The sequence below is a fragment of the Amphibalanus amphitrite genome, unplaced genomic scaffold, assembly GCF_019059575.1.
Source record: "Amphibalanus amphitrite isolate SeventyFive unplaced genomic scaffold, NRLGWU_Aamphi_draft 000936F_arrow, whole genome shotgun sequence".
NCBI classification, from domain to species: domain Eukaryota; kingdom Metazoa; phylum Arthropoda; class Thecostraca; order Balanomorpha; family Balanidae; genus Amphibalanus; species Amphibalanus amphitrite.
The window spans coordinates 237,326-259,764 of NW_024882430.1; the positions used below are offsets into that span (position 1 = coordinate 237,326).

General features: G+C 46.2%; 1 protein-coding gene across 1 annotated transcript; it reads left to right on the forward strand.

Moving 5' to 3' along the window:
* The first annotated feature begins 1,081 nt into the window (after nucleotides 1-1,081).
* On the forward strand, nucleotides 1,082-18,603 carry LOC122368281 (neuropeptide F-like). Its single transcript, XM_043342077.1, has 4 exons — nucleotides 1,082-1,268; nucleotides 9,561-9,736; nucleotides 16,155-16,209; nucleotides 17,922-18,603. Exons 1-4 carry the CDS (start codon nucleotides 1,260-1,262, stop codon nucleotides 17,961-17,963), a joined length of 282 nt encoding a protein of 93 aa, XP_043198012.1. The 5' UTR covers nucleotides 1,082-1,259; the 3' UTR covers nucleotides 17,964-18,603.
* Nucleotides 18,604-22,439: the final 3,836 nt, after the last annotated feature.

The window sequence follows — 22,439 nt, forward strand, 5'->3', positions numbered from 1 at the left end:
ATGTCGAGGGCCCTACATAGGCCTCAGGTACAAAAAAAAAACATCGGTCTCCATACAGATCCCACGCTGACCTCGGAGGGACCTGTGCCAATCTCCGAGTGTCCACATCAGACTTTGAACATAGATTCTAAAACGAGACCTTATTTCCTTGCTTGTGCTCTCTCTGACCAACATAAGTTCTGTAAAGCCAAAGTGGGTTGTAGCCCTCTTAGGCGGATTCTCCAACAGTGCCGGCAATAAGAGCTGCTCTCGCCGCACCGGTGACCGTCAATAAAGGGAATCTGGGGGACGGGGCATGCGTAATGGATGAGAATCAGGGTGAGGAAAACCGTTAATATGTCCCGAGGATATGCAGCAATCAGCATATTGGTTGAGATGAAGACGTAAAAGAAATATGAGGGACATGGAGCTGGACTGGGTCGCTTGAAAGTTGAAAGGGCTGAACTATCAACGAACTGCTATGTACCAATAGGTATTGTTGAGCGGGAAAAGTTTGATGTAAGGTAAATAACATGAAAACTACCTAACAGCAAAATTAACCCGGACATATAAAGGGTCTTGCATTGCACCCATGCTTCGCCTACGTATCCGCTTTTTTAATGTGCTTATCACAAAAATTGGTGCATGGCATTTCTGGTATTATTTGCCCCCAGTGGTGACATTTTCGCTCTGACTGAGGGATTAGCAGTTCATGTACCTATGTTTAATCTTATTTCACCTGTATCGAGCAAATGCCAAGAATAAAGAACAAAGAACACATACCGTTTTAGGGAAGGGGCCGGAAATAATCTCGCGCTTCGTGGAAACCTGGAGACGTGACAATAACGACGGGGTTCCCGATAAATTGCGCTCTTTCGCTTCTTCTCGACACAGATACCGGGTCTAAGGCGTGCTCGCCGATCGGGTTTAATGCAGTACTGGTTAATTGCTGTCCCTATATAGAATCACCCTGTACCGTCTTCAGTTGTTAATTAACGGATATTGCGACGAGCGATCGGTGCGGTTTTGTGCGATCGTTTGACTTGATTACCGTAGTTTGCGTGCAGTGATGTCAGGGCGCTGAGCGCGGAGGGAGCGGGTTGGACTGCGCGGGCGGCGGCGGGCGGCGGGCGGCGCTGCGGCGGCGGGCGGCGGAGGGCGGCGGTGGAGGGCGACGGCTCCGTGCCCCGGCGGAGGGAGGCCAGTGCGCGCCAGCGGGCTCCCGGTGTCGGACGGTCAGCGCCGACAGTCAGCCTCGCCGCCGCCGATAGAGCCCAGCCATGCCGTCGGTGAGTGTGCGACCACCGGCCCCGCGCTACCCACGGTCCGGAGGGCGGATTTACCGTCCGGTGGAGTCAATTTCAGAAAGTCGAGGAACCAAGACCAAACCAGACTTCGCAAAAAAAAACCATAGACACTCAGTCACGGAAAAACTAACTTTTTGGTAAATGGTTAGAACTATTAACTAAATGCCGAATAAAGAACATGAAATACATCAGAGAGCCGAGAGGGGTCATGAAACCAACAATGTACCGAAATTTAGGGTGGAAGTATGAAATACTAGTCGTCAAGCTATGACCTCAACGATTTCTTTGGAGTCAAGTCTTCATCAACTTGTTACTTCTACAATTGTCTTACTGAGCTACTTTGGTATAGAACATCGTTTATTTAGGATGTTATCATCACATAAGCCAGTGTCCAACCGCTCAAAAAGTCTTTCAGATGTATGGTATCCATCAGTCACAGCAACATACACGTCAGTTCATTGAGTATTCTTCGTAATTTTTTCATAAACATTCCAATATAAATTGCTAATGCTTCATTCAACGACGCGTCGCGCATGATGGGCATTCTTTGGAGCCATATGCTTATTGCGCGATGCACACACCCTTTTCCTAAAGTCATTTATTGCACAAAATGTACAGTGCGCATGCATAACAAATAATTGCAACATATGCATTTAAACAATTTGATATTTTGGAAGTGCATTCAGGTGTTGCCAGGAGAGTTTGAAGGCCGAAAAATTGTCTGACATAAGATTGATTTAAAAAAAAAAAATCATCTGGATTTACTGGATTTTTATGACTCATACGCTGTTGTGTGGTTTCAGTAGTTATAAGATGCTTCTCTGACTTCACAATTTCCTAAGGATTTTTTTTTTTAACGCTCCAGCATACCGTATAAGTCCTCCTTATTATACACAGGAGCTGCCGATGGTCTGAAGTAACTGAATTAATTCTGTTTATTTCTCACGTGTCAGATGGATGCAGCATTTTTTTTTCATCCAAAGAACTGAGTTCTGTAGTGGGCATTCTTAGTTTGGTCAGAACACGCCCATTGACGTTCCGGTGAATATTCCTAGACTGGGATTGACGCACAATCATTGTTATCGACTGCATGTGCTCGCAAGTCCAGCTCGTCGAGCACCGTTTTGTGTGAGCTAGCGATCGTAACAGAACCAGTGAACCGCAACACATTTGTTCAGTTGCTAAAATGGTTCGAGGCTCCTTAGAGCACGTGTGGGCTGCTGCCAAGCCATTTATAGCATTGACATGAAGTTTGAATCATTTGTTTCTCATCACTCACTATTTTTCTAGCCTGTGAGCTGTTTCTCTGATAAAGAGTTAAGGATAGAAGTAGGTAAGAGCCAAGTCTCTTACTTATCAAAGAACTTCAATGACATAATGTATTGTGACGAAACAAGAGTCTAGTTCGAGTGTAAGACATCATTGGCTGCGGCACCTTGTGCTGTGTGTTATTATTTTGCTGCCCACGGGTGCAAAGTATACCACATGTAATTGTAGTTACATTTCAATCAATGCATATAACTAAGAAACCTGGCATACGTTATGTAGTCGTCAATGAGAAATCAATTATGTTCAAGGTCATTTGACATCATTGCAAGCAAAACACAAACCACTAATTCACAAAGCACAAAGGTTCACCTTACAAAGACCAACTCAGATAAATTAAACAAACACCAACCTATCTGTTGACGCTCCGGTAGTGGTCTTCCAGCATTCGTGTCACTATACCTATGTACCTTCAGGCTACATAGCTATTACCAGGGAATGCCAAACCAGAAACTTGCCGCAGACACATCAATGTGCGTTAGAAGCAGGTCTTTTATCGAGCATCCGTTATTGATGCGCAATTATTTTGTTCACGTAAATGTGATTTCCAGATGTATAGAGCTTATGGTGCTGTAAGATAACTTCATAGTAGGAGACACCCGTGTCTACATACCTATGTTGCGATAGAGATGAATAAAATTTGTGTCCACTGCACCTGCAAAATGCCATTCACTCGGTCAGTTTTTAAAAGTATTCGTTTTATTTCCATATTCATAACAGCTGATGCTGCCAAATCTCTAAGAAATGTTCCACCCACCGCTCAGCTCAGGCTATTGAAATTTGAAGCTCGCCAATGCAACAGCGCTATGAGCAGATGCGTCTTACCAGCTCACCATCAGCCAGTAGTTCAATCTCGCTAGCACTGGGGCTCCAGTTTGCGACCTGCAGTTTTGCGCTCCCTTCCGCGGTTTGGTCGCGTGTTGACTGGCGTGATAACAGCTGCCCTAACTCACGGCCATCCATTTTAAGTATGTAGCCTCAGACACTCGGGAACAACTTTTGAATGACGATTTGTGGAGTTTGTTGTCTCAGTTTAGTTTGAGCCCAGCAATAGCCAGAGGACCAAGGAGCGACGTTGACATAAATGTGTCTGGTGAAGTCTCTAAGTCGCTGTCAAACTGGTTGTTTGGTCTTTGGAGTGAGATGGCGATTTCGCTTGGAATAAATTTTATTCCTTAGAGCGAGCCAAAAGGTCTTACAATCATATGGACATAAAAATATTCCTTCCATCAAGATAATCTACTCCATGAGCCCATGCTATCCTGCGTTATATGTATACGCACTGAGAGACAATTTTTTACGTCTAAGTATCTACACGTTACATGCGCGCACAAACATTCCTAATATGATGCATTGGTAAACGTTTTTGTTCATCTGACCGCCTGATAACGTTTTTAGGGGTTCTGTATTTACATAAAGAAAATTTTTTGTTAGATGATCTCACGAGCTACATATTAGCCACTTTCACGACGGCCATCTGGTACACATTTGGTGCACATCTGGTGCAGATTAGGTGCAGATTTGGTCAAATGAGGTTCAGTGTGTCTCTTAGTACATAGCTATCAGCTAGGGTTGTACTAATTGCTTATATGGCTGCTTTGTCATATTATCCGAGAGCATCATCGATTAAAACACTGAAATAAAGTCATAAAATAAAGATATTTGCTGTTAAAGAGATGAGGTGCAGATTTGGTCAAATTAGGTGCACGCGCCGGATAGCCCATCGTGAAAACGGCTATTGCCGTCACTGTCAACATCTGTGTCACTGAGCTGGGCATCATATTTATTGGCATGTGTGGACGACTGTCCCCTAAAAGCAGCTGATGTCCAGTTTTCTGAAATGATCTACACCATATGTGCCGGGTGGCTGCACCACTGACTCACATTTTATACCAGAATTCGTCTCAGGAGTTCGACGGTCCATGAAATTATTTCTGTCCCGGCACCGGAGGTCATTGCTAAAAGTGACTCGTCGTTCCTCGAAGCTTCACGCGCCGATACACAGTTTGGGCCGTAAATAACGACACCTCCTAACAGCGATTCCGCCTGAAGAGTTGCAGACATTCCTCAAAGCTGTCTGGTTCCCCCATACAAAGCTCCCAGTAAACTGTTTACAGGGCCACACAGCCGATGCTCCGTGCGGTGTAGTAGACTAGCACAATACGTGAACCCGACTGCAGTGGAGGGCAAGAATGGGTTATCGAGGCTGAGACCGGTCCCTCCAGGCCAGGGAAGATGAACGGCGGCCGATATTGGACTCTCTCCGAGCTCAGCTTCCCGGCTCGAGGTGTTGTGAGGATTTGGTCAGTTCGCGTTGGCATGACATTTAGTTAAACTTCATACTGCCTTTCATTTCGCGGCTCAGCGACGTCCGAGTGGATTGAGGCGATTTTATCCTTATCGAGCAAAGCCAAACCCACAGTCGTAAAGTGGCCCCAGCGCGGTGAGAGTGGGGTGAAAATCCTTCTCACCCACTCACATACACTAGGAGCATGCAGCTGGACATAGTTCACGGCTCAATGATATCACCCAGAGCTACTCAATGCAAAATAGCCTGTGCAGGAACTACCTACCGGAATAGTGCGAGTGCAAAGCCGGCAAAGGCACAAGAGGTAACGAAACATTTTTCAACGGTGACGGGGTGGAATGGGCTAGGAATTCGATCCTAATTCATGCCTCGACTTTGTTGATATATGTACCTATAACTGTTTATTTTTTGTTTCATTTTCTACTTTGAAATACTTTACACAACTTATACATGCTAGAAACAAAAATATCCTAGGAGCAATGTTCAAAATTACGTTTTAACTGTATATGATTTGCGGCATTAAATTTAAATCTGTAAAGAACATAAGGTTAATTTAAATTGTTGCGAGCGCGAAATGCATTGTGCACACTCACAGAATGTTGGTTATTCACCCAAACAAGGTGTAATGAATAACTATTTGTTACACTTAGCTATTACATTTTACTGCACTATCTATTTATCAAGCTATGACCAAACATAGCCAACTATTCATGCAATATCGAATGCCATCGAATGCAATACCGTTTACTGCCATATGCGTGTACTCAATTATTGTCTTTTTAGTTTACGCAATAATAAACAAAATAACAATCTTTGTTCTTTTGTGCATTTTCCTTGTAACATTTCTTCATAACTTATGCTTCTTTAGCATTCATCTTTGCTCTCGCCCACACTCAAAGTGTTGCAAATCATGTTAATTGTATTGAGTTTCAAATCTGCTGATATACCTGTTTTAAGGTTCCCGCTGAGCCCAAGACATGTATCAATGAAATTAAATATAATTAAATTGTTTAGTCATATTGAATAGATTTGACAGCGCTGGTCGTCTCTGCAGCAGTTAGGCGTGAGCTTGATATATTGCTGTTCTCCACCTAACACTCCTCAATTATCAGAAGAGCATCGACCACATTATGCTCGGCTGTTGGCAAATCGATTCGGTGGACGCTTTTCAGCGTGATGAGACAGGTGAAAAATGGGAGTGGCTGACAGGGAAGTTTCCCGGCCACTTGACAACTCATCGCCCACGATGTCCGCTCTTTTGCCAAAAGGCGGCTCGGCTGGCGGGCGGGTCTTATTTCACGCACTGGTGCCCTGAGGACTCCGCTCGGCCCCGTGGCCTTTTGTGGCCAACGACACCGGGCGGCGAGCCTTCTGACACTCCGAGGACGGAGGATGACAACTGGTCTCAGCTATTGCCCACACTTGAGGCTCAACAGTAAAACTCCTACTCCGCTTGATCTAAATCCTTGCGTCTTTTGGAAAAACGTAAGGTTGTATGATCAGCTATCACATCTTGCGCTAAGACACATTTTCCTTGCGATGTCTACGTGCCGTAAAAAGGATAGCAAGGTGTAAAACTAAAGGTAAATTTGTGAAATATGTCCACAACATTATGCTTTCGTGGAATTACCCTTCCGATAAGCGCGTTCAAGATGGATAAATACAGAAATACGATTTACTTCTGTATGAGTAGGCCGCCACTGTTGGCCTTAACCCTCGCCGGCCGAGGGGGGGGGGCGGGTGCCGCCCCCCCCATAGGGTTTTTTCGCGATAGCTCCAAACACGCTGGCGATAGAGAGCTGAAACTTGGCATACCTGACCTTTGATCCAAGCCGCATCTTTTGACACCAACCGCATTTTTGGGTCAGGTCAGGTCACTGACCTATGACGTCATAAGTGAACCTCTGCACGGTCTTCAGATGTCGCAACTTCGCAACGCCCTCACTGCCAGAGGAGATGTCACAGGGAAATGAAACTTGCAGGATCTAGTATCCATTATGAGTCCCACAACTTGTATATCTCGGATTTTTCCTAAAGGTCATATGAGGTCAGGTCATTTTCGTGACCTCACCATTATAAGTCAATGGGGAAAAATGAAAACTGCTATTCTGGCGCCGGGAACGATCTCCAACTATCTCAAGCACACAGAATCGTGATTTGATGCACTCCTTGCAAGGTTAGATGCGTCACTTTTGCAATGTTGACCTTGCGTGACGTCATTTATGACGTCATCAAGGTCAAATTAGTTTTTCGTCAATAACTCTTGATCAAATTGAGCTAGCGAGTCGGGGAAGGCACCAATGGACTCAGGAAGGCCTGCCGAATCGAATGATATGCGACATGACCTCTTTCGACCAACTTCGTGACCTGGGGGTGCTGACCTGACCTTGACCTGAGGTCAACACCCCAAGTTGACCTGACCCGGACAAAAAGTATATCATTCGACGCGCCTGAGCGAGGCGAACACGATGCTGCCAAAATCGGCGCTCTACGGCCGTTTTTTGCGAAGTTATTCACCAAAAACTGAACCGTACCCTGGGGCACTTGACCTGACCTCAGAGGTCACCGGTTGACCTAGGACCTTAAAATCGGGTACCAATCTCTGCGTCTTGTAACGGCGCACACGCTCGTTTTTTTCCGCGACGCGCTAGCTCCACCAGGGGCGAAACGGCCAGGGGGGGTCGTACCCGCCCCCCCCCCCCCCTCGGCCGGCGCGTATGTAGAAAACCAATAGGTCCGGCGAGGGTTAAGGCCATGCAATAATTAATGCCTCTCTTATCGTAGCATAACAGGATAATATAATAAGCCATAAGTTCACTTATTGATTGGACGCAAACAATTGTTAATTTCACTATCAGTAGATTATTTACATTTGCTCTATTATGCAGAAGTGCAACAGCAATCGTGTGTTCTCGGAAACGCTACACTCATTATTGTAAATAAACAGTGTATGTGAGGACACATTTGTCAGGGGAAGGTCAAGCTTAGGATCGTGGTTCAACAGAGTCCAATAAATAAACGCCTTTCCTGCCGAGCTGCCCAATAACTGTCATACTTAATTCACCCTGGGTCCACCGAATGCATGTACCCGCATGTACTATGGTGTGAGTTCATGCAGCTGCGAACATGTGCGGCCGTCACTGTCATGAGAGCGGTATAGGGTCGGCACCCCCTATCATCCCCTACGGTGGGGGTGGGGGGGGGGGGGGGGGTGGGGGGTCGGTGGCCCCCCATGCGGGCATGGTCGGAGGCGCTCAACCTCGACAGGTAACATGACACTCTTCAATGTGCGTGCAGTTCATTCTTCCCAAGAGACGCCGTTTGGCGACGGTTCAAAATGATCCAGGTCATCCGTCACAAGATCAATTTGGTTAGATGAAAGTTCCATGTAGCTGTCATGCTCAAATGCTGGCGCGCTTTATCTCAATCATACAGCAGCATGTATTTTGGTAATGCGTTTAGAAATTTAATTAAAAAGGATACACATCATCATACCAATGACCAATGGCCCATCTCTCTCTCTCTCTCTCTCTCTCTCTCTCTCTCTCTCTCTCTCTCTCTCTCTCTCTCTCTCTCTCTCTCTCTCTCTCTCTCTCTCTCTCTCTCTCTCTCTCTCTCTCTCTCTCTCTCTCTCTCTCTCTCTCTCTCTCTCTCTCTCTCTTTCTCTCTCTCTTTCTTTCTCTTTCTCTCTCTCTCTCTCTTTCTCTCTCTCTCTCTTTCTTTCTCTTTCTCTCTCTCTCTCTCTCTCTCTCTCTCTCTCTCTCTCTCTCTCTCTCTCCTTCTTCTCTGTCATTACGGATGGTGTATTGCGTTGAAGACATCCGACGTTTGCAAGATATACCTAGGCAAGAAGGTTATTTAAAAATGAAATCCTTCACAATTTGCCGTAAGGTAGCTTATTACATCTTTCCATTGCAGCATTACCAAGATAAAATAATGACAGCACAGCTACGTCTGACGTGAGGAGCAGGATGTTGGTAGCTATTTGGGCTGACCCAGCACAGCGGAAACACTCTGACTCACCCGCCGCGGTGACGGCGCCGCGGCTCATCACATCACATTGGTCGGCCGTCTGACCCTCCGTCAGCCGACACTCCATCACAGCTCGGGGCGCCGCGGGCGTCCCGAGCCCCGGTCAGTCCCATCTGGGGGCGTCATTGGCGCCGCTGTCTCCTCGCGGCCACCGTCAGCCGTCGGCCAGCATTTCAATCAGTGCGTCGCAGCGACGGCCGGTGTCTCCCCGTCACCGGCAGACACTGCTTTCCATCGGCCGGTACTGCAGCGAGCGACGGGCGTGGGTTCAGCGCGACAGGGGGCGATGGTCATTGCTTGTGTCGCCTGATATATGCAACAACAGTGACGCGAAAGAAGCGATGAGATGTCATTGAAAATTGATAGCTTTGCCGCTGCCGCTGCTGTTGCCTCCCGGTGATGAGAGTGTGGGCGTGGCTATCTTGTGTGGGCGTATTTCCTCCCTTTACCCTCGGAGTTCCGTCCTATGTGGGGGTGCTGTGCTCTCCGGGTGTACCATGCTCTATAGATGTACTCACTACTCAGTTAGTGCTACGTGAGTGCTCTGTAGTTACACTGTGCTCTCTAAGTGTGCTCCCGTCAGACGCCCGTGTGTTTTCTCTCCGCAGAGGGTGCGCCAGCTCCTGGCGCTGCTGGTAATCGCCGTGTGCGCCCTAGATCTGCTCCGGCTCGCCGACGCCCGGCCAAACATGGCCCGCTACACACGAGACAGGGAGGACATGGCCAAGACCCTCACCTTCCTCCGGAAACTAGACGACTACTACTCCAATGTGGCGCGGCCCAGGTGAGCACCGTTCATTGACAGGACACTGGTAGAATGGCGTAATACATCAATCCTTATTCCCTTCGTAAAAAGTCGACCACACAAACAAGAAAAAAAGAATAGCGACTTCTGTTGACATTGGTAGCGACTTTTGGTTGATCGATAACGAATGAGAGCGTCTCAGCTTTTTGGCATTGTTTTTTTTTTGCTCAACTATTTGACTACCCACTTGCAGCATACTGATGCAAATGCGAAGGCTAGTAGACCCATTTCGATTCTAATCATGTTTTTTTTTTATTCTATGATTTTCTCTTACAAGTATCCTTAAATGATATAGCCAGGCCTTCATATAGTTTTTAGATTTTAGTCGTGCTGTTTTTGTAAATAGAAAAGCTTTCCAAAATATTTTGCAAGTGTATATGTTACAGGCAATGTGTGGAATCAGGCATTCTATAGAATGCCTAGGCATTCTATAGAATGCCTAGGCATTCTATAGAATGCCTGACCGACCAGGCATTCTATAGAATCCCTAGGTATTCTATAGAATGCCTGACCCACCAGGGATTCTATAGAATCCCTAGGCATTCTAAAGAATGCCTGATTTTCAGGCATTCTTTAGAATGCCTAGGAAATACACGAATCTTTCCAACATATAAGTGTATGTTGTATACGATTATGAGCACAGACCGACATGTAACATTATTATTTTCTGCCAGGCTACCTTGCGTTCAGCTATTTATGTTCATTCAGCCAAATCATTTGACTCAAATGTTCATTCAGTCAAATTTTCCGGTCAGGTATTCAATCTGACCTTATTAGGTCAAATTGTATCAGGATTTCATTCTGAGAGTACAGAGTATTTATCTTAACGCTAGAAAGACGATGGTGGTAATGTCAATATCGGAAACGCCTTTGGTAAAAAAAAATACACAGAAAAAATTGACAAATCGTCCATTTTTGGAGGTGTTTGCCTTCTAAGGAATTGATTTAAGGTCAAACTGGAGGAAAACGGCTACGAGCCAAAAATGGACAAAAATTGGGCTGACCTAAAAAATGGCTTAGCTATTTGTTTTAGAAATGGCACCCTTTCGAACACTGCCAAAGAAGAACTGAAGTAAAATTTCATAATTTTGAGTCTTTGACGACCTTTCGAATACCGCATGGCCCAGAAGTCAAGCGGGAAGGGGAGATCGAACAACACCTAATCCGGCTCTTGTTACGGCCGGGCCACCGCCCAGACGTGGAATAATGAACCATTTATTCAGGTTATTCCCTGACATTACGGTGTAGGCTGAGCTGTCCATGTATGTATATTGAGAGTCGTTACACGAAGTGCTTATGACGACATAAAATGTGACCTTTGGTGTATTTTTCACCTTCATTTCTAACATCAGAACAAAGCCATCGTCATTCGCAATCACTTTCGATTCAAGCCTACGGTCCACCCTCCCAGCCAACACTCTTCTAATGCAGCTTCGTATCTGTAGCAGCATAATCATCCGAGGGTAACCGTTTAAGCGACTGGTTGGCCTGTGACTCTCCCGCGTGCCTTGCGCCGTGGCTCTCCCGTGCCAACGGAATTGGATCAGCTGCTGCTTGCGGCGCACCATTTGGTGGTCGGCATAGCCCAATACCTCCCTCGCTTCCTCTCAGCTCATTGCCTGAAATGGTGTGAGGTGACGACCGGCCTAGGCCAACAATGAAAATTAGGTAAACAAATAGCATTACTGCCACTGACCCCTAATTTTCGAAGTGTGTTTCGGACAATCAAAATACTTAGGCATTCTATAGAATGCCTGGGAGCTTAAGCCAGGCATTCTATAGAATGCCTAAGCAGTCAGGGATTCTATAGAATACCTAGGGATTCTATAGAATGCCTGGTCGGTCAGGCATTCTATAGAATGCCTAGGCATTCTATAGAATGCCTGATTCCACACATTGCCTGTAACATATATACTATATATGTAAATTATCCGGAACGTTTTGAAAAGCAGCTCGCTTTATCGTTCTCATGAGATTACAACTCGTGACCAAGGCTCGTTGCCCAAGTCAGCTAAGTGGATCAGACATGCTGTGTGAAAACTGTCGAGAACTTTGAATCTGCTTCTGTCATATTCATTCTCAGCCCCTTGCCAGTTTAAGTGGCCCGTTCGCGTAACAACCACTTCTAATGCCACCTCCTGGACTAGCAGCGATCTGCATCAGATATGAGACGATGACTTTGTGAGCATTTTATCATCTCTTGGGGTTTTACTGCGCTATCAGCCATCATTCCCTGCTGTCAAAGGTGGAATCCAGGCCGGTAAAGAGCTGCAAGGAAGATAAAGACGTCAAGAGCACGCCACATGGACGAGCAGATGCTCAGCTCGCGCTCCATATTCATAGCTTTACGAGCTAAGGTTGAGAAGTGGGGCCGGGGCGCCTGCTGCAGAAAGCAGTGGAGCTTTCATCGCGCTGATGGCTTACATGGGATGTTTTTACTTGACCTAATGCGGGGCCATCTATTGACCGTTTGGCGTTTTATAAGCTGCAAAAGCACGGCGGTACAGCATGTGCCAGGCGTTAGACATGCAGAGTCATCTATGGGCCGCTTTAAAAGCTGCAGAAGTACGGCGGTGTAGCATGCGCCAGGCGCAAGACAGGCAGTCATCTATAGGCCGCTATGGAAACTACAGAAGTTTAGCGATGCAGCATGCGCCAGACGTTAGGCACTAGGCAGCCGACAGGCAGAGCCATCTATGGGCCGCTTTGGAAGCTACAAAAGTATGGCGGTGCAGCATGCGCCAGGCGTCAGTCAGGCAGAGCCATCTATTGGTTGCTTTGGAAACTATTCAAGCGTCTGGCTGCTGTATTCGCTTGCCGTGTGCAGTCATCTAACCGAGGCGCTAATCCCAGAAGATGTGTAAGAAATTGTGCCGTGGAGTTGTAACAGCTGTGAGGCTCTTCAATGGCACAACGAACTTCGTGGCGGCTTAAAAGATTCCAGACGCTTCCACTCAGGAAATGTTTGTGTCTTACTATTTTAGAGAAAATCTGCAATGCTGCAGAGCAGAAATCATCCCTAGACTCTGATTGGTAGCGATTGGGCAAACATAAAACAAAGTGATCAATTTAGGGGTTCGCTTTTCTCGTTAAGGCATTAAAAACTGATGCGCTCAGAAATGACTTGTTGAAACCATTTAACTCACTGGTAAATCGAAGGGTGTAGTATTTGGGACAATAACTCCTTCCACAGCGACCAAAATTAATGACATTTCGACGAATCTGCAAATCGCATTGCAACGTACTCATGCCGATAAAGTCTAGCTCATTAGCTGGCAGTCTCTGCTGTGTTTCAATCAGCTCCCACCACGTATATTACTGAACATCGACAATAATGACATTGGCATGCTATAGCCATTGACTATCGATTATAGATGGATGGATTAATTGAGTTTTTGTTCGCACAAACAAATACGGCATATTGCTTAGATGGCTGCTCTTTTACCAATGGATGACATGTCCTCGATTAGGATAAGGAGCCTGTCTACCGTAAATACTAATTACTACATACTGTCTAGGGACTAGGAAGGGAGAAATATGCCATAAACGCTCCCCAGCATGGATCGATCGTTTATATATGTCGGCCATGAACCCAAGACATATGCGGGCTGCTGCCAGCATACGGATAAAAAGCAGCCAAACAATTTAATTATGTTTCGACTTTACATTCAGAATTAACAATGAAATATGGAAAAGCACTTGCATTGCTTTTCCTTTTTTATTCTATTGATATGTATTTACAAAACACTGAAGCTCTCTTGTGACTCTCAAAGACCTGTGCCGACATGGTGAATCACTCCAACCTTCAATCCGGCCGAGTACCGTACCGATGCGGGTCATTTCAATAGCAGCTGTCGCTCCGAGGCGGCAGACAATCAAGGTGACTTCACTGACACCAGTTCACACCCTACAGAGCGGGAACCACCGCTACCGTGATACGATGACGGGCCGCTTTTAGCGCCAGCGTCTCTCCCGTCCAGACTCAAATAATGAACACGTTAATATACCTAATTGAAAATAGTTTTACTCTAGAAACTAACTTAGGTTAACTTCATTGAAGTGGTTTGTGTCGTAAGGGTAGTATTTGTTATATGGGCAGCCCCCGATGTGCTCCCAGAGCTCCTTCCGTGGGGACTGACGCTAGGAAGGAGAGACTCAGCGCAGGGACCGGTGTTGATACTTATGCATGCTCTTATGATATGCAATTTAAACCGGGCATCTAAGTAGTTTTCTTTAGCTGCTTCACGGACGAGTAGCAAGCTCGGCAACAGGTACTGCTCAGATGGACTCGATTCAGGTAGCCTATTGCCGGGGCGATAGTATGGATTTATGCTTCATTATAGATGCCATGAATTTTGCAGAGTATTTAATAAAGAATAAACTTGCGATAAGAATGTCAGTTTGACGTGTAGGTTAATTTGCCGTGCATGACAGTGAGTGAAAAATTTGCTGAACTAGAATTTAATCAGATACAACATACGATAGCAACATCTGATGTAACTGCGGCAGCGACCAGCATACGCTCCAAGCTGTTTGTTCCCGTTCATTCCACGTACTGGGTGAAGTCCGGCAGCAATGGGCGATGGGGATGGCAGTGCCCCCCCCCCCACACACACACACACGAAGCAGAGTTCCCGCTGAGAGTGCAGCAGTGTCCGGTGAAGCTGACAGCGCCCCTCCCCACTCCACACTGTAGAGAGTTCTCGCTGAGTCTGCCACTGCTCCTCTCCCTCTCTCTCCCTCTCTCTCTCTCTCTCTCTCTCTCTCTCTCTCTCTCTCTCTCTCTCTCTCTCTCTCTCTCTCTCTCCAAAACCGAGCAGTCTCGCTGAGTCTGTAACTCATGCCCCTCCCTCCTCACACCGAGCAGAGTTCCCGCTGATAGTGCAGCGGTGCTTGCTGGGTCTTCACTGTCCCGTAAATATTTAGTTACTTACCTGTGTCTGACGAGAAGCCGGTGCCCCTCGGTGTGCTCTTTGATCGTCTGCATCCTGGCGGACAGAGTGCGGCTCCCTCTGGGTCTGTCACTGCCCCACCCGTGCCCGATGGGTCTGTAACTGCACATACAGACTGAGGCCTCTGTGTTCTTCACTGCCCCATCCATGCCCTCTATGGTCTGTTACATCTCGTTCCCGTGTTGCACAGTGAAGCCGATTACGGTGCAGACGTCGTGAAGCGATCCTCCCCCTTCTCGCTGCGTGCTGACCTCTACAGGCGCCTCCTGGCGATTGACAGGGAGTTTTCTCACCGCAGCAGGCCCAGGTAGGCCACCATGCAGTGTGCAGTCCCTCAGGTGACGTCATCCAGCCTCTCATTGTGACGTCAGCTCGACATCTTGTGACGCCAGCTCGCTCGGCGGTTCGGCAGCAGCCGCGTGTGTTGGCGGCCGAATTTCTATCGTGATCTTCGGGTCCGTAGCACCTGGTGGAAGCTGAAAGCTCTTCATGCTGCTGCTGTGACGTCAGCTACGGTGCCTCCATGTCTGTGACGTCAACAATATGCTATTGATTATGGAAATCGGCAATTCATCTGACGAAACTCTTTCCATGGATGTTTCAGCTATGTCCATTGTTGTGCTTATGTAAAGTTTTACTTCGTGGCCATCTGAACTTCCTGCTACGCATTTATTTGTCTGTATGTCTTCAGCTACATCTATACGTCCATTGTCCACTGCGCACAGCGCATATATGTTCCTTGTACGTGATTTCCCAAGTGTTGAATCAAAACCAATGTTGGATTTAGCACTCTAACAATTATTTGTGCAGTATTAGATACTTTTTTGGGGATGACCTGAAATGTCTAGGCAATTACGTAATTCTGGATTTGTGAAGAAATATGACCTTTTACTGAAACGCTCACTACGGGGCCAGCAAAAGGAATGCAATCCTTATGGATCATGGTTTTTATTTCCTTACAAGTCTGGCTCGTCGATTTCTTTTAAAATACCATTACGCCCATCCTTGGCTTTTGTCCGTAGAACTCCGATTGTCACCGTTTTGTTTTGGTTCATCGATCTCCATTACACCACATATTCTGTGTAGACAGCCCTTAACTGTGGGCAGCTTGAAGTGAGGACCAAGCGATGCTGGTTAAAATTGACGCAATAGAACAATTGCTGCAATGCACGATATTGCTGTCATTGACTCCGACATAAATTGTAGGTACTTGATGCATGTCAATTATACGTGCAGCAGAGCTTAAGAAAAATTAAAACAATTTTGCACATTTTTAGTTGATTAATTCATCATTTTCCTGAATCATTGTCTTACAAATGACTTTCATGAAGAATCTCGTGACAGTTTGAAGTGTATCTTGATGCTCGGATGACCGTGCATTGGCATACGTGGGAACACAAATGAAGTGCTGGCAACCCACTTCTTACACGTGCTCTGCTCCACAGGTTTGGAAAGCGGGCCTCGGAACCAGCGTATTTCGACACCATTGAAGTTGATGAGGTGAGAATGCCTAGACCGTTGATACACATCTTCTAGTAGCTGCAACGTTAGCAGTCAACATTTCAAGTTAACGATACCCTCCACTCTGGCGCAGAAATCGATTCTCGCTAGCGGCTTTATGGATTCTCAGCAGATTCAATTACTCATCACTAGGCGCTAAAAGTTCTTACGCACGGAACAGACCTGCGAGTAAAGATCAAAGCCAAGGGTCATTCGTAGAACTAATGAAACAATTAAAATAACCAGAGATGTTCATCGCCACCAGATAAGTTTTTTTTTGGTGAACCCTTAGAAATATTACTTGTAACGACATTTCAAATAAAATTTCACCCATGGGATATAAAATACTTCAGTTTTCTGCGGCTCAATTCGATAAAGACAAGCGACAATTTTATCTGAACGCTGCTCCTGGTAACCTCATGCACTATAAAATGCGAATTCTTCGTCCACTAACATTTATGAGTGTGGAATTGACCTGTGCCCACGCGGGAATGGGATCATAATGCCCTAGATAGCTCGAAAAGACGAAGAAAAACGGAAGCCTATCATCTTGTAAAATGAAGTACTAAATCAGTAGCCTCAGGCTAATTTTAGAACAAGCAGGTAAATGTAGATAAATGATTATGTAAAATTAACAATGATCTTTTGTGGATTGAAGGTAGAATCATACGAGGGAATAATCCGGTGCTCCCCCCAGTGCACCTCCCTTCCACTGCGCCCACCAGTGCTTACAGTGCTAAAAGACATCGTCAATTTCAGCTTAAGGGCACGGAAACGGCCAAAGGTTGAGGAGCCATATGACGTCTAATATCCACCCCCTCCCAAAAAACTTGATGATTCTAACTCAATTGAAGTTAATTACCAGGACCTCATCCATAATTTTGTGGCCGTCCGCGCTTGCACGAAAGGCGTGGGCGTGGACTGCTGGCGGGTGACAACTGTTCCTGCCCACCCCACTCTGCCCAGTATGGTCGGTGGCTGAGCCAGCAGCCACACCTTGCGCGCCACTGCGCTGACTCGGTTCGCTCTGACCGTGTCGCCAACTAATCCGGCCTCAGCTGGGAGACACCGTTTTCTGTGAACGGCGACATATGGCGGCGGTCGTCAGTGGCATCACAGAGCCGAGCGAAATAAGGCCGGAGTCCAGTTTATCACCGACACGTGGCCAGAAAACAAACCACCCAGGGGTTCAGAGTGACTGAACGCATCGCTTTGACATGATTAGCGTAGAACCCGGTGTACAGAAAGAACAATCGTCTACAACCAGGCCTCAAGTTGTCTCCTCGTAGTGTCATAGTTGAAAAAAGAACGCATGATAATAATTGTCAAAAAAGAATGCATTATGTGTCTGCATTTGTGGGACTTGCTCTACACTTATTCAGAAAAAAATGAAATGCGGAGACTGAAAAATAGGCATTGGAAGGTAGCATACCATTGTATGCGATCTCTGACAGTTTATCTTCAAATTACTAACCTAGACATGTTTGTGATCGCGAACAGTTGCTTAAACCGCTGTTGATCGCTGTCAGTTTCATGAGATCACTGGCAGTTTTTTTGGCATCGCTGACAGACGTTTGAGCCTTTAAATTGATCGCTGGCAGGTGACTGATCTCACAATTGCTTGAGATCGCTGACAGTTATTTGTGTTGGTTACTGCACAGCTGACTGATGTGACATTTTATGACCGCTGACAGATGTTTGTGTCGTTTCAGGAGACACCCGTCTACGGTGGCCCGCTGATCCGCCGGAGGTGAAAACGTCGCCGAAGTCGTCTCGAGTGATAACATGCCAACTTTAAATTATATATACCCGTATCTTCACAGAAGCTAATGACACCACGTCTCATGCGCTAACACATGGCGACGCTGCCGCCTCTGTTAGCCATTTTGGAAGCCATGGGCATATAAACGCGCCTTTAACCCCGCTCCGAGTCATAAACATAAAGAGCCGTTTAGAATTTATGCGGCGAACTTCGCCGCCCGGTTCCGCGCCAGTGATCAGCCGTCGAAGGTGGCAGTTCCTGGTCAGACTCGTACGATAAAAGTACTGTACGCCATGTTATAAACGCTCGTTTCGGCGCAGACAGGACGGGTCTCTGAAGTAGCAGCCTGCCCGGCAACCCGACTGCTGCCGATGCCGGCTCTGGGTGCGGGGTACGCCGCGGTGGGGCTGGGCGTACTCCGGCCACCGGCACCGGTCGCACTCGGGTTCAGCGCCGGCCTGGTGCGCGTGCGCGGCCCCGGGGTGGAACGGCTGTCCCGCGTTGATTGAGCTGTCAGTGTTCTGCGGGGTAGCGACAGCTCTCTACGGACCGTCGAACTCGGTAAAGATCTGATCCCTATCAGGCGTAACAGGAGCCAGATTATAGCAGCCAATATACGCGCCAGCATACCATCTATTGTCATGTGTTTCAATGGTGAGCGGAGATGGCGGAAGCACGACATGAGGGGCAGATATGACGGACAACATTAAAGAACGAACGCATCATTGCACGCAGTAAGCTGTCTGGTAGAACATGGACGTGCAAATGCTTTGCACATTGCCATGCCTCATTGGTCCACACTCCACATACCGTCAACAAGAAATGGTACGGCATCGTTGTATACACGTCTTTCCCATTCGCATCTCTACCACTAATCTAGCATTAAAAGAAACTAATCGGTAAAACTACTCCAACACCTTAGCACCTATCACATGCACATCCACATCGCCATAGTGTATCTACGAGAATGTGGCAGACGCCCACTATACGTAAGCCAAGCTGCTATACAGACGGAACCAGAATAGTTCCCCTATAGGGTAACCACCCAGACACAATCATTCGATCCATGCCGAATTCCGCGACGTATTCAGTAGACGGTTACGCGGAACTCAGACTGGGTATATCAAACGTCACTCTTCAGACCAACGAGAGAGGTACCTCGCCGCCTGAAAGCAGCTACGGTAGTGGCGGCAGCGACAGGAGATGATGGCAGCAAGGGGTCGGGGTGGACGAGCAGGACGGACGAACAGTCAGCCGGCGACGATGTAGGTGTAAGAGGATATCTGAAACAGACACTAATCCTCGCCCTGGCATGACATTTTTCATAACGCGGCCTGCCAGGGGGGAGGGGGGTCGATGCAACCCCCTGTCGTTTCGTAACTAAGCGTGGTAGCGCCTCACAACGAAGACCAGTCGATTGCTCTCAACGAGTACTCGTGATTGGTGGTATATTTTTTGACCCTATTTCAATATTTGACCCAGTTATGGCAGGTCAAGGGTCAAATTTCGGGGAAGAGCTGTGATTTTCCAAATTAATTAGCCAATATTGGCGAATCTATGAAAGATAGCGACATGAAACTTTCACTACCACGTTTCTCAACGAGTTAGTAACAAAATGATGTATTAGTTGATTGCATTTCAGTCATTACTGGCGTGACGTATTCCTCGGGAACACGGGAGGTCACACCCGCCGCTGACGAGGACGGTCGAGAATATCGAGAGCTGACCTAGGTTGACCTTGTAAAGGTCAAGGAACGGTTTTGAAGGCATTTAGGTGAAAACTGAACCAGACGGAGGTCAGCGTGAGAACATGCGAGGCCATTGACCTTGGTTGAGCTTAGAAAGGTAAATACAATGTATATATTCACGTCCAGTCAAATTCTGACATAGGTATGTCACACGGAATAGTTTCGTTCTTGTCGATGAGATCACGTCCAGTTACGCGGAAGGTACGATTTAGTCAAAAACGGTCGGAGGCTGTACCTATTATGACATCATAGCTCGGTGACCTGACATGAACTGAAACCGTTTATTTTTATCAGTAGTTGCGTAAAGGATGCCCCAAAAGCTATTTAAAATTTCAGCACGATCCGACTGATAGCTCGGCGCGTATCGCAAAAAATATCAGGAGTGGGGGGGGGGGGGGTCACATCAACGCTTCCCTTACCAGGGCGAGAGTTAGCTCACCATGCTTGGATCGCACTTTGTCTAAGCTAGAGATCATTACGGAATCGCTGTTAAAAGTTCTCTGCGTTATGTTCATCAGGTGTGAACGAGCTTGATAAAGTTCTCTTCATTTGAAAGTGAAAACGATAGCACACATTGCATAACTTTATTAGTGTAACGGGCCTCCATGAAGTGAAACGGAGGAGAATAATTGTTGCTCGCATCAATAATTATTCAAGCGATACATAGGAGCAAAGTCTACGCCATGAGTCGTCTGAATGTCATCTACATACTTAGCAAGCAAAAATACTACATCAGGCTTACAATCCTTCAGGTAGAGCTACTTCGTTAATTAGAGCTTCAGGGCACACCGACTGCAAGGGATGTTTCACACCCAGGCAGACACTGACTGAGGTCTGTCGGGCAACTGTTATTTTATCAAACCAAGAGGCATCATTGTTATTTCCTCAAAGTCTTGGTTTGATAAAATAATAGTCGCTTGAACCTTGGTATTACGGTACCGACTAAGTTTGCAGCACTAGCAACATTTGCTGTACTACATAATGTAGATTTAGCATAATCTAACAAAAATAGTCACTTGGTAAACTTCTGTATAGATTTTGGATTTCGTCCAAATGAATAACAACAACATAGTTATCTTTTGTAATTCGAATCGCTATAGGTACTTGCGTTCAACACTGTGTAGAATTTAATTGAGTTTCACGGGCGAAACCATGCGTCAATGACTTGACCTGATCTGACCTGAAAATGCGGGTCGTTCACAACAGAAGTCCTGAATTAAAGGTGAAACATGCTAAAAATCAGCGCCCAATATCTAACACATTCCAAGCAATTGCCAAAAACAATCTCCAGCCGTGTAGGTTTAAATTGATGCTGCTTCTCCGCTCCTGTGGGACAGTTGTACTGACATATGGAGTGAATTCTTTCACGGCCATGGGTAAGTACGACGGTTATTGGCTGCCACCCTTCAGCTAGAGAGGAGAGGAGGTGTCACGGATCACGCGAGGCACGTGGATATTCGCACGTCTGTTCGGACAGACACGCGACACTACGGCACGCGAATATCATCGGTATTGGATGTCCAGTTGAAACCGAGATTCCCTCTACTGCATTTTTATTTGATAGTGATATTTGTTATGTAAGATGCAGGTGATATATCCCTAAATAAAGAGACTTGCTCAATGCGCTACGATTGATTGGAAAGGATGGCATAAAAGGATGGTTAATGCGCCATTCATCAGTTTGCGAGTGGCTCGCTTCATTGGTGTTATATGCAATAAGCATGGCATAGAAGCGACTAGCTTCGACACATTGAATGTTGGACATTATCACTGATGCGCATATGGTGCGTCGCTGGTCTGTTGACACCGATCGGTAAATGCTAAACGTGACGGGTGAACACTATCACCTGTCTCTGTCAGCTGGAAAATCCTTAGAATTCCCATCTATAAAAGTCTGACAAACCTAAGAAAGAACAGAGTTAACCCGCGCCATGTCGGGGGGGGGGGCAAAACGACCCTCCCTCTTCTTTTCCGTCGATATATCCTAAACGACTGCGGATATCGTCACTTAACATTCAGGACCCCTCCGGACATAAATTTTACACATTTTTACCATACATTTTCTAGAGGCTATGATAGTTTGGCAGCAAATGACGTCAGAATGACGTCACGTTCTGCCATTTTCGACCCAAACAAAGGTTTCACGGGAAAAGCTATCTGGCCTACAGCTTTGAAGTTACAGATAAATGTTCCAACATAAAAGGTGTAAAATTAACAGGGCTATAAATTGCTATCTCAGTGTTTTGAAAATTCTGGATTTTGAAAATTCTGGATGGATATAATAGTAAAAAAACAAACAAAAGTTTTTCAAATTTCGAAAAACTGGAATATATATGATAGACCCTCCCACCTTCTATTCATATATACCAAATTTGAGATTCATACCTCTTTTTTGGCCAAGTTATAGCGAAAACACTGTTCAAAATTGATGACGTTAAATTTTCAAACTCATTTTTTTAGCAATGTAGCGCAAAAAAAGACCACCATTAGACTCCCTGTGACCAGCTGCATCGAATCAATACCCATTTTATGCAGAAGTATAAACTTTTAAATTTGACCTAATTTGGCCTCACATTGACCTGACCTTCACCAGAACATAACCTTAATTGGCCCCAAAGGCTGTCTGACCCACATAATCTCATTTGTTATGTAAAATGGGCCAAAAAACATATATCGCACGATATTTTCGTATTGTAACCCTCAGTGACCTGACCTCTGTG

Excerpts from the sequence above, each read along its gene's own strand:
- LOC122368281 (XM_043342077.1), top strand. Across the intron at positions 9,737-16,154 it reads TCCAATGTGGCGCGGCCCAG|GTTTGGAAAGCGGGCCTCGG; the intron begins GTGAGCACCGTT and ends TCTGCTCCACAG. Across the intron at positions 16,210-17,921 it reads ACACCATTGAAGTTGATGAG|GAGACACCCGTCTACGGTGG; the intron begins GTGAGAATGCCT and ends GTGTCGTTTCAG.